General features: G+C 43.4%; 6 protein-coding genes, 1 non-coding gene and 1 pseudogene across 8 annotated transcripts; 3 read left to right on the top strand and 5 right to left on the bottom strand.

The window, feature by feature from the left end:
- LALA0_S01e19416g lies at positions 1 to 1,773 on the bottom strand (annotated as a pseudogene). Its single transcript has one exon. A coding segment is annotated over exon 1 (1,773 nt).
- A 3,424-nt stretch (positions 1,774 to 5,197) lies between these two features.
- On the bottom strand, positions 5,198 to 6,274 carry LALA0_S01e19394g (LALA0S01e19394g1_1; the record flags this gene model as incomplete). Its single annotated transcript, XM_022775006.1, has 1 exon — positions 5,198 to 6,274. The coding sequence occupies one exon, from the start codon at positions 6,272 to 6,274 to the stop codon at positions 5,198 to 5,200; it is 1,077 nt and encodes a 358-aa protein (XP_022627046.1).
- A 384-nt stretch (positions 6,275 to 6,658) lies between these two features.
- Positions 6,659 to 7,906, top strand: DSD1 (LALA0S01e19372g1_1; the record flags this gene model as incomplete). The annotated part of the gene is made up of 1 exon (XM_022775005.1): positions 6,659 to 7,906. The coding sequence occupies one exon, from the start codon at positions 6,659 to 6,661 to the stop codon at positions 7,904 to 7,906; it is 1,248 nt and encodes a 415-aa protein (XP_022627045.1).
- Positions 7,907 to 7,947: 41 nt separating this feature from the next.
- On the bottom strand, positions 7,948 to 10,494 carry SDD4 (LALA0S01e19350g1_1; the record flags this gene model as incomplete). The annotated part of the gene is made up of 1 exon (XM_022775004.1): positions 7,948 to 10,494. The coding sequence occupies one exon, from the start codon at positions 10,492 to 10,494 to the stop codon at positions 7,948 to 7,950; it is 2,547 nt and encodes an 848-aa protein (XP_022627044.1).
- Positions 10,495 to 11,207: 713 nt separating this feature from the next.
- On the top strand, positions 11,208 to 12,716 carry LALA0_S01e19328g (LALA0S01e19328g1_1; the record flags this gene model as incomplete). The annotated part of the gene is made up of 1 exon (XM_022775003.1): positions 11,208 to 12,716. The coding sequence occupies one exon, from the start codon at positions 11,208 to 11,210 to the stop codon at positions 12,714 to 12,716; it is 1,509 nt and encodes a 502-aa protein (XP_022627043.1).
- A 430-nt stretch (positions 12,717 to 13,146) lies between these two features.
- On the bottom strand, positions 13,147 to 13,527 carry LALA0_S01e19306g (LALA0S01e19306g1_1; the record flags this gene model as incomplete). The annotated part of the gene is made up of 1 exon (XM_022775002.1): positions 13,147 to 13,527. The coding sequence occupies one exon, from the start codon at positions 13,525 to 13,527 to the stop codon at positions 13,147 to 13,149; it is 381 nt and encodes a 126-aa protein (XP_022627042.1).
- A 523-nt stretch (positions 13,528 to 14,050) lies between these two features.
- Positions 14,051 to 15,748, top strand: LALA0_S01e19284g (LALA0S01e19284g1_1; the record flags this gene model as incomplete). Its single annotated transcript, XM_022775001.1, has 1 exon — positions 14,051 to 15,748. The coding sequence occupies one exon, from the start codon at positions 14,051 to 14,053 to the stop codon at positions 15,746 to 15,748; it is 1,698 nt and encodes a 565-aa protein (XP_022627041.1).
- A 1,248-nt stretch (positions 15,749 to 16,996) lies between these two features.
- LALA0_S01e19262r lies at positions 16,997 to 17,068 on the bottom strand. Its single transcript has one exon. It is a non-coding gene; the product is annotated as a tRNA-Gly (tRNA).
- Positions 17,069 to 17,482: the final 414 nt, after the last annotated feature.

Raw genomic sequence — 17,482 nt, 5'->3', positions numbered from 1 at the left:
CACAACTGGAGTCTCAACGTAGTAGATAGTCTCCGTGGTTGGAATACCATCAGATCCAGTGAAGGTAGTCAACTCTGTAGAATAGGTAGATGTCACTGAGCCAGTCCAACCTGTGACGGTAGTGGAGTTCTTACCAACAATTGGAGTCTCGACGTAGTAGATAGTCTCCGTAGTTGGAATGCCATCTGACCCGGTGAAAGTGGTCAACTCAGTGGAGTACGTGGAGGTCACTGATCCAGTCCAACCAGTGACAGTAGTGGAGTTCTTACCAACAATTGGCGTTTCCACGTAGTAGATAGTTTCGGTCGTTGGTATACCGTCGGACCCAGTGAATGTAGTCAACTCTGTAGAATAGGTAGATGTCACTGAGCCAGTCCAACCTGTGACGGTAGTAGAGTCCTTGCCAACAATCGGTGTCTCAACGTAGTAGATAGTTTCGGTCGTTGGAATGCCATCTGACCCGGTGAATGTAGTCAACGCAGTAGAAAACGTGGACGTCACTGACCCGGTCCATCCGGTGACTGTAGTAGAGATCTTGCCAACAATCGGTGTCTCAACGTAGTAGATAGTTTCGGTCGTTGGAATGCCGTCGGACCCAGTGAATGTAGTCAATTCTGTGGAGTAGGTGGAGGTCACCGAAGCGGTCCATCCTGTGACAGTAGTGGAGTTGATACCTACAATTGGGGTTTCGACGTAGTAAATGGTCTCTGTAGTTGGAATACCATCAGATCCAGTGAAGGTGGTCAACTCAGTGGAGTACGTGGACGTCACTGATCCGGTCCAACCCGTGACAGTAGTAGAGTTCTTGCCAACAATCGGTGTCTCAACGTAGTAGATGGTCTCAGTGGTTGAGGAACCATCGGAGCCCGTGAATGTGGACACGTCAGTGGAGTAGGTAGAGGTAACAGATCCCGTCCAGTCCGTAGTGGTGGTAGAGAAGATAACGCCAACATCACAGGTGTTACCCTTGTTGTCAGTGTCTGGGAAAGAGTACACATCTTCCAGATCACTAGACTCTGTATTGTCTGGTCTAATCATAGTTACCTTCATAATAGCAGAACTCTCTTTATTATAGTAGACAATACGGAATGGGTAGTACAGTCCCTCGAGGAGATTGATTTGAGCATAAGTCATACCTTGATCGCCGGAGCTACGCTTCGAAATAATTGTACCCGTATCTTCTTCCGAGAAGCTTCGCATCGTAATATCGTTAGTGTTGTGGCCCAATTGATCAGTGTTACAGCACGCGAAGGCACCCTGTCCCAACATGAGGAGAAATCCATCATCAACTTCATTAGCTTTTATGGTGTAAGTACCGGATTGGGGAGCTTTGTAGTAGCCCGTCAATTCTAAAGTGAAATTCGTAATCGTAATGTCCAAGCCGTAGACTTGTCCGTCAGCAACAACGTTTGGCTTGTGTGAGATGTCAAAGGAAGGCGATGTTATACCAGATTTCTCTGCCAGCAGCTCCGCTTCGGTTTGGTACTTGTACATCAGGTAATCGTCGCTATAAGACGGCTCCTGGTCAAGATATTTGTGAGAGTAAAACCTAGCCCTAAAACCAGGAACGCTGTTCCCTGTTGGGGAACAGGCCTTGGGGCCACCTGTGTCATCGGAATAGTCGGGTTGGTCATGCTGGTCAGAGTTAGATTCGAGTTCGTCATACTGGCCATCGCTATGCGGGAGATCGCCGGCCGAAGGACTAGCAGCCGCGGTTGTCACGAGACATGCGAACAACAGGAAAGCCTGGAGCTTCATCAAAAGTTTGTTCATTGTGAGCAAACGATCGGCAAAGTTGAAGTTTCTGTTGATAGCCACTTCACAACTTATTGGAGATTACCCACTAGCTTCCCTTTATAAACCCAATCTGGACTTCTTCTCTTGCAGTGAATTGGGCATCAAATCGGACCTGAGTGTGGATTAACAAAGACTTTCGTATTTTTTTTGGTCACCATCGAAACCATTCGTTCCAGCTCACTGCTGCTTCCTATCCGACGTTCAAGACACCGCCTTTCTCAACTTCTAGTGAGCCATAGGTCATTCTTACGAGTGTGCTTTGTATTCTCTGTGCTTCTTTTCTAGAAGGAGATGCATCAACGGTTGAACCCAACTTGTATGCGTGCTGACAAAGACGTGCGTTGTATCTATGCATATGCAGAAGAGCCAACGCGCTAGCTGCCCTTTTTTTGTTTTTCGATTTGCTGAACAAAGGAAGGTTTCGCAGCTCCTTGGCATAGGCTTGCGCTTCGGTCCCTAACGGTTCTACTTTCATCCAGGGCAGTCTTCCCTACATGCGCAGGGCAGAATTTCTGCAGTTGCGACGTAGGGTTTTATAACGCTGTGCTGGAGCTCTGTGCACTGCATCACTTTCGGTGCATGAGAAATTAGAAAAAAAAGAAACGCTTTCCTGACTTATTTTTCCGCATACAGCCCTTGCAGATATCGTAAACGACACACACACGAATGAGCCTTTGGCTAAAACAGTTTAAACTTGAAAATTTCAAGGGATTTGTTGAATTTTGGTTAGACAGCAATGAGCGTAACGGCATGTAGTTTTGACAGGTTGCAGAGAGAAATGGTCCATCTTCCATGCGTCTCGCCGAGCTAAAATGCAGAAAATTTAAAAAACTCTGGTTCGAATTGCCTGACGAGGAGCTTCTGTACGGCTCACGACGTTTTCTTAGCAGTCCGATAGAATTGAAGCTGCACTTTCATTTAGTTCTTTGGTTGTCAGCCAAGTCCCTCGGGGGTCGCAACGGGGAATCTACTAGCAACCCGAGGGCTATTCGTATGCTCGTTCGTAATATCCATTCACAGCCAACAGTGGTCTAACGACCGAGCAATTTGAGGGTATGGCACTATGGAAACAAAAATAAGGCCATAAAAAAAGCGGGAAAATTTACTACCTACACAGTACATCGTACTGATCGGTTTCTTCCTATTGCCGATGCTACACTCACAACAGCAACTCTTGAGGAGTCACTTCTGGGGGGAACATGACGTGACTTGATCCTTTTTCCCTCGAGTTGGCAGCTACTAAGTGAAGCGAGGGGTACACTCGTTGGTCGTAATTTTAGAGTCAATCCACGCCAGCCCTCACGTAGTTCTCTTTCACATGTCTTTTCGAATGTGAGATCCACTCTTACCTTACATACCGCAACAGCGAGTGCTGTGCTGCTGTGTAGCGCTAAAATCTGGATCTGGCCTTTGGCCAATATCGGCGCCACTTTTCAGGTGAGAATTTTTTTAATTTTAGTTTCGTTCTTGAGTCACTCGAAAAAGTCCGCAACCTGCAGTGTCATTTCATGGCTCTGTGCCACTCGGATGTAACTTTTCTGTAAGAGCGGTCACCGAATTGCTGTCGCACTCGATGAGGAAGGTATTATGGCCAATAACTCTTGAATACTTCTATATCTTTTCACCTGGAATTGAAAAGTGAAAGCAGTTGTGCGTCGCTAGCGCTGGACTGTACGCTGCTCTCAGACTCAGCCATTGGGGTCAGCGAGATTTGACATTTATGATGCCTTCGTATTTTGCAGAGATCTGGTCATGTGTGTATGTTTCGAACTCCCACCAAAACGAGAAACACCTTTATTTCTAGGAAAGCCACGACTGTCTCCCCACTGTGTAAGAAAATTCCTACCTTTGGCTCTTTCAGCAAAGCATCACAAGCTCAGACGGTCGAGAGCTGTATAGATGCAAACTAATACGAGGAGTACAAATCACGTGATAGAGTTGTGTATCCTGGATGTACCTGGGAAGACAATTTTAATTGTACCGACCATGGTATCGAGAAGTTCATTCTTTGATCCGCTTTTCATCTTCGCCAACTACAACACCGCAAACTGAACGAAGAAGTTAAACCCCTTGCCCGTTGAATATCCATCGTCCTCACGTGCACACAACAGTATTGTGCCAATTAGCCCTGAGCACTAACGGTCTTCCCATGACCCTAACGCGATACGATCCGTCATAAAAATTCACAATACACCTGTCACCACAGTACGCTCGAACTAATTTTGCCCATGAAGAACACTACCTTTCGGAGAAGTGGAGCAGCATTTTCCAGTTTCAGAGACGAACGATGGTTTCAAACTTTGTTCTACGATTCCCAGTGAATGAACACAAGTTAGCTTTCGTTGTGCGTCTTCGACGTTAACGTTCTTGAGACAACTATCTGGACATTTTTGATCTCATGCCATGGTGATTAACTTTAAGGAGGTGTGCTTTTTAGCTATCTGTATTGGGCGATGAAAACACTCAAGTCTAGATTGATTTCCATTAATCTAAATAGAGTTGGTTTTGGTTGAATTCGACTAGTCCTGTATGGACCTAAAAGACACAATCGAAACGGTCGATCCGCTCCATCGAAGTCTCATGTTCACGAAAACCCCTCAAATGGTAATTGAAATTTTTAGCAACTCTTGTTGGATCGGACCTTTCGAACTAAATAGATTTTGATCGGTATCCAATCCTTGGCATTCCTAACCGAAGTCATTGAGGAACTCCGTAATTTAGCTCTATTGGCATTGGCATATATTCAAGGCCTTTGTTTCCTGGTTTCTTTCATGAATCGCGCTTTCGAGTGTAAAAGGATTCCGCTTCCTGTAGTGAGGGATTGATTTATGTGTTACTCTCTGCGTCGACTGAAGTAGTTGGTTTCGAAATGGTTAAATCTTCGAAGTTTTCTCCTTCCGATTGCCATAGGCTCAGGACGTGCCCCTGCAAACAAGTTCCAGATAGTAGATGTTCATTAATCTATTTCCGAGAGACTTACATGAATGTTGTAGACAATGAAAGTCAACGCTGATTGAAATTTCCTTAAAACTTGGTAGAACTTGGCTTGGGTGATACTTTAGATTTTCCCGCGAAATTATGAAGCGGTGTGATATTGCTTAAAAAATTAGAGCTATAGAACATTGGATTTTGTTTTAACTGAACTACTGGGCCGGGTTCATCACCTCAGTAGGGGAGTTCGCATAGAGCATTTCCATGATGTCAGCTCGTTTAGTACAGAAGCAGGTTTGATATGTCAAGCTTCAAAATCGTGCTCAAGGGCTTGAGCTAAGGGGTTTTATATATTGAAATTTTGAATATTCTCTAGACTAAAGCTTTAGACCAGTTTTCTTCTGATGAGAGCCACAGAGGCCCGTTTATTGACTGTGTACTACTGATTCTTCTTGCATTTCAGCAAATATCACGCACTGAAAGCATCTCTTACACTGGCGATTGTATCTCTTACCAAGTTTGCACCCTGGGTTAGTCTCTCATTCATCACCATGGCCGTATGTGGAACACCTTTATATATAGTGATCTTGCTGTCGATTCCGTTGGCTCTCAATTTGTCATGGTATGCCTCCGCTTCAGACCTCAAGACATCACATTCAGCAGCTGCTATGAATGAAGGAGGAACTTGCTTGAAACTGACTTCTGGGTAAAACAAGGGACTTGACTCAGGATCTTTCAATGTTTCCCCTGCGTCAGGAAGGTATATCTTCCTGTACCAAAGCATTTTCGTTGCAGGTAATTGTGGAGTTTTTTCGTTTTCCTTCCATGAAGGCTGTGTCTCATTATTTGCTGTATTATCAGTAACAGGAACGACCATCATCTGAAACTTTAGTGGTGGCAAACCTTTTGATAGCGGGGAGGATGCGTATTTATGAGTCATTATCGCGGTGAGATTACCACCTGCTGATGAACCGGCGAGACAAATTTTTTTGTTGTCAACATTCAACATCTCTGAACTTTCCATAACGTACATCAAAGCCTCAAATGCATCCTCGACGCAGGCTGGGAATGGAAATTCTGGAGCTAGTCTGTAGTCCACTGTTATAACGATACACTTTGCTAGCTCAGCAAGATGTGTGCAATAGGAGTTCTCAGTGTCGATGCTTCCTAAAACCCATCCACCACCATGATACCAAACGGTACAAGGCCAACCGGTAGAGGGCATTTGACCCTTTGGAACAAAAACCCGGACAGGAACTGGCGTTTCTGCAGCCGTATGTTTTCTTGATATTTCAATATCATAAATCTTTGCCACTTCCATTGGAGGTGCTTGACCAGGGATAACGTTACCCCCAGCTTTTGTCTTCGCAACAGGATACTTGTGAGTTTCAAGAATATCTGGTCTTTCGCATAGAACTTCATTGAAAAATTGCACATATTCGGGATCGAGTCTGTCCTCCATAGATGGATCTATCTTCAATGGCAACTCGGATAAAGGTTCTGGCCAGCTATAATCTGTATTCAGCAGCGTGTCATAAATTGACATCGTTCTTGTTAATCTGAAGCTGAGGGTTTGGGATTCCAAAGGGTCACCTCGTCTAACATGTAATCTTTAGACTGTCTTAAATACCAAGATATTGTTGTCTTCCATCAAAGGTGTCAGCGGACGTCAACCATGATCCATACTCCCCCCACATAACCGTTATCATATGTAGATTGATAAGCACTTTCTATTTTCTTATCTCAAGTAAATCAAGAGTGGGGGGAGTCAGATTTGTTATAAACTCCACCAATCGAGCAAAAATCAGCCAAATGATCTACTATGAGAAGCGCTTCACCATACGGCTTGATATAAGTCCGTCAAGTGTACCATACTCGCAGACGGTTGGAACTATCTTTAAGCTACTCAGTAACGAGGACCACCAAAATCATGTCATATCCCTATAAATATACTGCACGCTCGAACAAGGAAGAGTTGGTTGAAGCATTCAAGGGCAAGAAACTAGCAGATCTACCAACACCTTCTTTCATCGTTGATAGAAGAATATTCAAAGAGAACTGTGAAAAAATGTTGCAAAATGCTAGCCATCTCAACGCAGACTTCCGTGCTCACGTCAAGACTCATAAGTGCCTCGAAGGAGCCTTACTGCAACTCGGATCGGGAACGTTGAAAACTAAAAAGGTCGTGGTATCAACACTAATTGAGGCATGGGGCCTCCTGCCATTAATTGAAAAAGGTTTGATCACTGATATTCTCTTCAGTTTGCCCGTTGTTAAAAGTAAACTTCCAGAGTTAAGTGAGCTAGGTGCTCTAGTTCCTCATTTGAGATTAATGGTGGATAACAAGGAGCAGTTGCAGATTCTCGCTGAATATAGTAAAACGCATAATATCCAGAAAAAATGGTCTTTATTTGTCAAGATCAATATGGGCACAGACCGTGCTGGGTTTGAAGGAAGCTCAGGACTTGAGGACGCATTGAATTTGTTACTCAAGTCACCGGTCAAGGAATACCTATCCTTATACGGTTTCTACTGCCATGCTGGTCATTCTTATGCATCCTCATCAGAGGATCAGGCAAAGTCATTTCTTCTAAAAGAAATTTCCAGCGGCAATAACGCATGCGAGAAAGCCGTTGGCGTCGACCCTTCTTTAAAACTGCAACTTTCTGTTGGTGCCACTCCCACAGCTCACGCATCACAAAGTCTAGACATATCGTCAATTGGAAAACTATATGGAAATCTAGAGCTCCATGCTGGAAACTATCCATTTTGTGACCTCCAGCAGATGAGCACCCATTGTGTGGGTTTGGATCGAGTATCTTGCAGAGTGCTTGCTGAGACACTCTCCTCTTACCCTGGCAGAGGATCAAAGCAACCTGGTGAACAATTAGTCAACGCTGGAGTTATCGCCCTAGGAAGGGAATCAGGGCCCTTGCCTGGTCATGGGAGAGTTTTTTCTCCAAGTGGATATGAAAACTGGATAGTGGGCAGGTTGAGCCAGGAGCACGGTATTCTGACACCTTTGGAAGAGAAGGACACAGAAATGATCCCTTTGGGAACAAAAATTCAAATAGTTCCACAGCATAGTTGTATTACAGCAGCTTCATATCCGTGGTTTTTCATAGTTGACCAAGGAGACGTCGTAGTTGATATATGGGTTCCTTGGAGAGGCTGGTAATGAGAAGCTTCACCGAAAGCTCACAATCACTATCATGTATATTAATTATTAACTTCGTACATATTACGACAAAAGATTATTTCACTTCCTAAACTGCGTTCGATGCAGTTATTCAGCAAATTAGCGTATTCTCGCCCAACTTCCCACTTACACTTCATGTAGCCATTTCTTAATGAAATTAACAACCCAACCAAGTAGTTTACTTTCTTTAATTTCGGAAATGCCCTGTAATACTTCTGTATTGTAGCTGAGTGATCCTTCGTATTCATATGCTTCAGTTGTGCAAAAGAAGCCCCCGTCAACATTTTAAACTCATTCCGAATCCGGCCAAGATAGGTCGAGCCGTCTTCCATTGCTGGAGTACAGTCTTCGAAAATTTTGAATTTAGATGATGCAGACTTGAATAGAGATTCGGGGCCGAAAGAATAAAACGCATAAGCCCATAGTGAAAGGATTGCAGAAATGACAATATTGGGCCGGTATATGAATGGGTCTTTATTAGGCTCGTAAATGTAACTGGCAGCTTGCATGGAATCCTCTGGCGATAGCAAAATTTCGCAAAGCAATATCAATGAGTTTATAGCGCACAGCGGACCTGCCGGAGATTTTGCCCATTTGCCTATCCTTTTTACAACAACTTCGTAGTCTTCTTCCAAAATGGGAACATTCATTCTTTTGGGGGCTCCTGCATAAACGATGTAGTCGTAATGCGCTATTTTCAAATAAATGTGAGCTGCATGATAAACTGGGCAGCTGCAGCGTGTGTCAGTAAGTTTTAGGGAAGACGGAAGGGAAGAATGGGAAGAGTCGGGCGCTTTGGAGTAGACGCTGGAAGTCGTTAGACAGCAATCTTGGGAAGGCAATTCAGCTCTCCAAAATTCTAATGCAGATGAGATTGTACCTCTCCAATTTTCCTGTATGTTGTTCCATCCGAAATTTGACCATTGGGATACGTTTTGCTCGATTTGAAGCATCAAATTAATTAGGCCAGCTAACAATATTTGCCCGCTGAATGGGCCAACTTCGATTTCCTCTTTCTGCAACAGTTTTTGTAGCGCTTCACCAAAAAGCAGCGATTTGGCAACTGAGAGAGGCGCACTGCGTCTGTCAACATCGCTGTATTCCCAAAGGTCATCAGGACATGGCAGAGAAAGTTTTATTTGATTGGCAAAGAGGTTTAAAGGATGACCATAAACAATAGCATGAATACTGTCAATATAGAAAGACATTAATGCTACTCTCTTCATTGATTCACTCTCAATCCAAGTACTCCACAATTTTTTTGATCGGCTAACGTCAGCACCAATCTCTTTTAGTGGATCCCCCCCTAGGATAGGGCTTCTCCTCAGAAGCTGGACTTTAGCTCCGTTATAGATACAAGCTCTTTCGTGAAGATACCTAGAAGTGCTTGTAATTTCGAATGTTTCTAACATTATCAAGCTCTGAATAACCCACGATTTGCAGGGTGGCTTGGCTTGCTCGTGAGCAAATATTAACCACCTCAGTGGATCGGCTATCAATTCAGCCAAACCGTCTGGATCTATTAGTGCGAGATGGTCGTCCACCAAAGTTTTTTTGGAAAATGAGGCGCCTATCATGATCATACTAAGAAGTAGCACTACCTCAGCATCGTGGGTGCAGAAGGAAGGTCTATGAAGAATAGGGTATTGACTATGATAGAGAAGCCAGTAGATCTCTAGGAATCCTTCAAACTTCTTCGCCTCAAAGTCTGGGTGACCCCTCAGCGCTGGAATATGTTTCGCCATCATTAGAAGTAAACCTTCGTCCATTTTTGTTTGGTCGTCGGCACTAGGAAAGTCGGGACTTACGGCGAAAATCTCTTGCAGCATAGTCAATGTTGAAGGGCCCAAAAGATCGTCATAGGAAACGTGAAAGGCGCCGTTTTCGGGTTGGTTCGAAAATCTTCCACAGGGCGGTGACAAGTTGACGGGATCGCTGAGTAGCCATTGAAAAGACTGCGGGGGAAGATTGAACTCGGAATTTGATCTTTTATTCTCCGAGGAAATATCCGTAGCCTCCCAGTTTAACTCTCGTGTAAAAGGTTCTTCCTGGAGAAATTGAGGAGCCTGGGTAAGATCGTTGTGATTAGCTTCCGTACTCACGGAAACTTTATTTGCCTGATCTTTTTCATTAGTGTAAAAATCAACAAGTATGGGTCCAGGCAATCTTTGTGAGGCCGGTTCTGCTGATTTCATTGATTTGGAAGGGCGCCTTTGCTCCGAACCATCAGCAATTGCATTTTCATTAGACGATGTAGACGGTGTTTTGTGACCTATCGTATTTGAAGTTTTGCAATGCGATTTTAAGCTGACTCCGTTCGTACCGAGAATATTTTCTGGTTTGGTATAGTTTTCGCCGTTCACTTTGATATGCCTGCTTTCATGCTTCCTCTTGACGTCTAGCCTTGTAAACAATTTACCACATCCCAGCCAATCGCATTTTATCTTGTTCGATGTGTGGTTAGCTTTGTGGCGAGTTAAGTGATCAGACCTCGAGAACGATTTTCCACAGTCAGGAAATGAGCAATGGAAAGGGCCAGCCCCACGCAACCTCCTTTTTTCACTCATTTAACGAGGCAGTTCGTACTGAACATAGAGTACTTAATTGTAAGCGATGATGTAGATAATATATCTTGTCCTTCAAAAAGGGAAAAATCAATTGAAAACTCATTTAAGAAATACAACTTCATGGTCCTGTGACAGCTATTCAGGCACTATAGCAGGATGAGTAAAACACTTGCGTTATGAAATGCGTAGTTTGGCGACTATAAGACAACACTGGTTCAATACTAGAGCTCAAAGTACAGCTCACGCTCACACATCAAAGACCAAGAGGTAATAATTCATACCCTGCGCTTAATCGAAACTAGATAACAATGGATCAAATTCACAACAAAATGATTCCCTAAATTTTAACCATAAGTTTCAGTCTATTACTGTAGACGCCTCAACAAGACGGTATTCTGACATGAGAGAAAAGTGGGGGTGGGGTTCTCTCAAAATTTTATAAGACTTTATCTAAGTGGGGGTCTTTTAAATAATGTTACAAGACTGTATCTCGGTGGGGGGATTAGATAACGAAATCAAAGTAAGTAGTTGAGATCAATAATTTGGATCTTAACAATAGCTCTCTGATCAAAGCAGCTAATGATTTTGAAGCGGTGTCCAACTTTCGTTTAAAAGAGCAAGCATAAATGTCTGAACATTAAAATCCCCAGTCTGCTTTGTTCTTGTATTCTTCAGTTCTTTTATTGTGCACAACAACAAATACTTGTCTCAAGATGTCCAAGGAAGATATAGGTATTGTTGAGATTAGACCCCTGGAAGAGAAGCCAAGAATCTCGGACAGAGATAGCTCTTTCAATGGAGATACTATTGAAGGCGAATTGAACACTTTATTTGACAGTTCACTCGAGAGGAAGATATGCTGGAAACTCGACTTGAGAATTCTTCCCATGATTGCGGTGATGTATCTCTTCAATGCACTTGACAAGGGAAACATTTCTAATGCCAAAACAGATCACCTTGACAAGGATCTGGGAATAGAAGGCCAGGACTGGAATAACATGTTGTCCATTTTTTACATTCCTTTTGTTATTTTCGCCATTCCGCTTTCCCTAGTCATCAAGAAATACAACGCGGCTAATGTGATTCCAATCTTGATGTTCACTTTTGGCTCTATTTCGCTGTTGGCTGCTACTGCGTTCAACTACGGCTCACTCATGGCAGCTAGGTGGTTCCTAGGTATTTGTGAATCTGCATTTTTCCCTGGTATTATCTACTATCTGAGTACTTTTTACCGTCGTCATGAGCTTGCTAGAAGATTGTCGATTTTTTACGCCGCTGCAAATATTGCCAATGCGTTTTCAGGACTGCTGTCATTTGGTATCTTTCAAATAAAGCACAGCAAATTGAAGGGTTGGCAGATTCTCTTCTTAGTTGAAGGTTCCGCAACTGTTTTTTTTGCTGTTATTGCGTACTTCTACTTACCAAGAACGCCGGAAAAGTGTCGCTTTTTGACAGAGGAGGAGAAAGAATGCGCAAAATGGAGAATCGAAACCGACTCTTCTGCCAAGTCCGACGTAGGCGTTTCATTCAGAGATGCTGTCAAGGTTTTCAAACACCCCATTGCTGTTGCTTGGATGTTCCAAGAAATACTAATTGGTGTTCCACTGAATTCGATTAATAACTGGTTTCCTCAAATTGTTCAATCGATGGGGAAAGGAACTGTCCAGACCAATCTTTACACCATTGCCCCAAATATCTGGGGTGCCATTGCACTTTTGATTTTATCGTTTTCCTCTGATTATACGCGGATTAGATCCGTTTTCATCATGATTGGGGTTGCCGTAACTTTGATAGGTTTTGTTGTTTTTGGGTGCATTGATACCAAAGCACATGTCGGCGCTGCTTATTTCAGCTGCTTTCTAATGACGACAGGCTCTTCTGTCTCTTCGGTGCTGACTTCGACTTGGTACAATAACAATACTCCAAATGAAAACCGCCGTGTTGTGATTTCTGCCATCGGAGTTCCTTTGGCCAACGCAGCTGGCCTGATCTCTACTAATATTTTCAGGGCAAAAGATGCTCCCAAGTATCTTCCTGCCTTAGGTATTACTGCTGGCTTTGGTGGAGCGGCTATACTCTTAATTATCGGTATTGTCAGCTTCATGGTATTTGACAACAGGCGCAGAAATAGGTTGCAAGGTGTCAATTTAACTTACAAGGATATTCCTACTTCAGAATTAGCTGACGGCCCAGATAATCCAAACTACAGGTGGATGTACTGAATTCTCTGCGCGGGTTAAGACGAACTTTTGACGATTTAGTAGGGGGTATGTAGAAGCTGGCATTTTCGACCCATTTACTTTATTAGATATTTACTATATACAGAGCAGCTGTTAGCTCCTCAAAATTGCAATAATCGATTGGCTCTGACTTGCTTTGTCGCTGATGTCCACTGACGCAATACGCTTGACTCAACTTGTTCGAATATTCATATTTTATTTCGTGGAGTTTCTGAATACACGCTAATATTTATCAAACGATCACAATTTACTAACACCTGTAATGTAGACATCCGATGAGGAGGCTCTAATCGTGTTATTCACGAAGATCGTTCGCCTGTAGGTCACAACTCGAATAAACTAAACAAGGATGTAGAGCAAACCAAGCTGCTTTGTTTTGTTATTAAACTTGTATATTTTTCTCTGATGTCACTTATGAAAGAGTTGCAATGGCCTCCAATTCGTACTTTATGGCAGCATCCATGAAAGCAACAACAACACAACTGCGTGCGGGTTTATTTGGAAAGTATTGACCATATATCTCGTTCACTACTTTGGAGTATTCCGCATGCGAGATAAACATTGTTACCTTAAACACGTTGTTTAGAGAAGAGCCAGCTGCTTCGAGGACTTTTTCCAGGTTTTGGATGGCCAAATGAACTTGATCTTCTACCTTCTCAGGAGTCTCTCCGGTTGCATAATTGGTTCCAATAACACCCGAAGTAAAGACATGACCATTGCTAACGAATGCAGGAGACAGGGTAGGGTGTTCTTTACCTTGAATAGATTCCCAAGTAATTTTCTGAGCCACCATGACTAAATTTCGATGAATTCATGAACGCCACTTAACTGAAGTTCAACAGGAGAGATAGTTTAGAGGCCTGAGCACGTCAAGTTTTATGCGTTCTCTCATGTATAGGCTATCNGTTTTATGCGTTCTCTCATGTATAGGCTATCATCAAAATAATGGGTGGACATACTGGTGGGGGAGGGGGGTGGAACAGTTTGGTGGGGGAATAACAAATTTGGTGGGGGCAGATAACGATGAGTGGGGGCACTGGCCTGATAACAAAAATTAGGTAAGTCGTCTCTCTCAATCAAGATGAAGACTTTGCTTAACATAGCAGACAGGTAAACCGCTAAGTGACAAAACGAATCATTAGGCGCGGTTCATAAGCAAGTGGCAGACTAACATTCATTTTAAGAACCTAAAGATGCTGATTTGGCCTTGAAAATGAATAAAAGCTTTTTGGAGCAAGTTATATACTACTCTCGAGCGTTCGAATACATTTGGTACCCGCGCTTTGACAAAGCTCTCCACCTATGAATTGATCATGATGAGCACACGAGCCATGTCTGAAGGTACACATAGCTATTCCATCAAAAGCGAAACGCTGGTTAGCAACTGCAATCGTTCAGAGGAGTCAACAGAGGATTCAGTTCGTCTTTCCGGTACGGAGGCACACAGATCTGGAGATCTCGTCAAAATTTTAACTCAACATTTTGAGCCTGAAGATGCCATCCGAATGAATGCCAATATGGAAAAAACAGAAACGTTCCGATCCGGTCACGAAAGTGCTCCAAATCGCTCTATTATCTCTCGAATTTTTACCAACAAACCGAACGGTGGCATAGACTTACCACCAGATGGAGGTTACGGCTGGATATGCTGCATATGCGTTACACTTATTATGTTTTCAACGTGGGGTGCTAATTGCGCTTTCGGAGTTTACCTCGCATACTATTTCAACAATGGAGTTTTCGAAGGGGCCTCCAAGTACGATTATGCGCTGGTAGCCGGGATGACTGTAGCCTTTGGACAGGGCATGGCACCTATGGCCTTATTTCTGACACGTGTTATGGGATGCAAGGGCCCCATGTACATTGGCATTACGTTCATGTTTCTAGGCCTCCTTTTGGCAACATTCGCAACTAAACTCTGGCAGTTATACCTCACACAAGGCGTGCTGATTGGTATTTCAAATGCGTTACTTTATGCACCTGCAACTACAATTTTGCCTGGGTGGTTCCTCAAGAAGAGGTCGTTGGCGCTTGGATTCTCGCTTACGGGAACTGGTGCTGGCGGTGTGACTTATTCAATGACTGTCAGCAAGCTCATTCAAGAAACTGGTGATCAACGTTGGCCGCTTCGTGTGATGGCTATTGCATGCACTCTCACAAGTATAGTAGCCACTCTCTTACTTCGGCAAAAAAACCCAATTCAACCGTGTGGTTATAAATCCTGGACCGCAATCAAGGAGCAATTCCACATTATTTTTTCCATGCGTGTTGCAACTATGTACAATGTTGAGCTGGTAGCTGTCTGGTTCGCATTCGCCTTGTTTGGGTACAACTTGATGGTTTTCACTCTTTCGCCTTACGCTGTTGCCAAAGGTCTGTCACCCGACCAGGCTGCCCTTTTAACGACTTGTCTTAACGCAGCACAGTGTGTGGGTAGACCTTCCATGGGCTACCTTGGAGACAGATTTGGCCGAATAAATATAACGGTGACGCTAACCACCGTCTTAACTATTTTCACGTTCGCATTCTGGCTCACCTGCCATAACTTTGTCCAGCTATTGTTTTTTTCTATCTGCATAGGGTCCTGTGTCGGAGTTGCTAACGTCATGAGTACGGTGTTGATCGCAGATAGCGTTCATTCCGAAGATTTCCTGCCGGCTTGGAGTTTCGTCAATTCGCTTGGATCGCCATTTTTGCTGGTCTGCGAAGTGATCGCGCAGTCCCTTACTAATCCCACCAACCGGGCTAATCCATACCTCCATACTCAAGTATTTGCCGGGTTATGCTTTTTTTGCGCGCTAATGCTTATACTTTTGTTGCGCGAAATAAGTGTACGATTGAAACTAGAAACAACCGTTCGAAGTAGGCCATCAAGCATCGGTGTCTACGAGAGTGATTCCGACCAGCAAGCCGCTCATTCCGAGCTTGATGAAAAGCACAGCATGCATACTGCCTTGCTTGAAAAGGGTCCTCGACGCTTTCTAGAGCGCATGTTCCACGTCACCAAAGTATGAGAATTAAAGATAGCGTGTGACATTTTGAAATGATAACAGAGAAAGAATAGTTTATTCCGGAGTGGTGCTTGTGGAAGCTAGACCTGCATTCAGTAATACACAATAGTAATTTTGAAATACATATATCAATTATTGTGCTCTTCCGAAGCAACCAACAGTTTTGGCATTTTTTGTCGGAACCTCTGTCTGTCTAGCGTCAAATCCATGGCTAGGTGATTACGTACACGTGACAGATGACAGCGACAGTATTAACAAGATGCCCAAAGAATCTAGAACAAGTACTGGTCTAACAGGAATAACGTCGACAGGATCAAATAGCACCACTTACAATTGGCTGCAGGGCTCCCAGATTAGATCATTCCCACTATCTGCACCCGGAATGCTTGAAAATTTTTACATCCGTCAGCGACGGAGTATTTCAGAGAATTGTAGAAGAAGGGACGTTTGTCCGGCCTACAAGCTCATCGCGTTTATGGAAAGTACACCTGGGATTGATAACTCTACAGCCAATGGAAACGTAGTCAACGCTTCGAGAATCACCCAAGATATAGGACTTTTATAGTGCAACGACACTCCAGAGACAGAGCTTCTACACAAGTGTGCAAACATAGAACTCGCGCATCTCTCTCGCCGACTCATGCACACTGGTGGATTCGCTATAAAGACACTACTTATTCCACAACGTGATTCACTGGCCATCTGAAAATACATGGGAACACCAGAAACTTATCTCCTCATTGGTACTAGCCTAGATAATGTTACGCCAAAACCCTCGCACACCATGGTATCAGGACCGGAGACATGATCATTCTTAATTTTACCATTTCATCTCCTCTCAATGTTCATCTTCTTTCTTAAAAAAGGAAAATGACAGAGGTGTGTCTAGTCTAGTCTTCGATATGTACTTAACCATATAGCACGTTATGTCAATGCACCATCGACATATCTCACGCATGTTGCAATATGCGATATGTAGTAGGTAAATTGAAAATTTGTGGGTCTCACACATGCCTCGGTATCACACTCAAACCTGAAATCCAAAGCACCCGCCGCGCAATTCAATAAATCCTGGTGAGTATCTTTTCATTGTGCGAGGACGCTTTGATAGCAGCGCGAAAAAAGCGGTTTTAGCCAGTGTTAACCGAGTCCGAACGCATGTCAGTATCATGCAGGAATTCTGATAGAAGGAGAATTCGAATAAGTACTTGTAAGTTCAAGAATAATTGACACTAAAAAATTCTTTTTAAGTGAGCGGTACGAGAATCGAACCCGTGTCCCAACCTTGGAAGGGTTGGATGATAACCACTACACTAACCGCCCAATATTGAGATTTTTGAGAATGGCCTATGTTTATAGCATAATTTGTGATCATGTTAGGCAAACATCCGATACGAAGCCAACGTATTGAAGATAAAAGGCGAGCATGCAGTGCTCGGATAACGGCTGTCTTATATGCTAAAGAGAGCAAGTAAAGAACCATGAGTAAACATTTAGAAAGTGCCTGAATTGTTCTTGAATCCGACCTAATAGAAGTTTTCCCCTAGTCCTACCTCTAATACGGATTGATTATCCAAGACCGTAGTGTGACAGCAGAGAGAAGCGCCGCATATAAAAAATGACCCACATCTACTGGATCTTCCAGTATCGGTGAGAATTTTACTCGTCAAGAGAGGTCGGTTAATGGAATTAGAATCCAGGCTCTCATTGAGATTCTCCCGAGCAGAGGCAGAATGA

This window comes from Lachancea lanzarotensis, scaffold LALA0S01 (assembly GCF_000938715.1).
Source record: "Lachancea lanzarotensis genome assembly LALA0, scaffold LALA0S01, whole genome shotgun sequence".
Taxonomy (NCBI): Eukaryota; Fungi; Ascomycota; class Saccharomycetes; order Saccharomycetales; family Saccharomycetaceae; genus Lachancea; species Lachancea lanzarotensis.
Note: the sequence above shows the minus strand (reverse complement) of the source record. Positions and strands in the feature narration are given on the sequence as shown.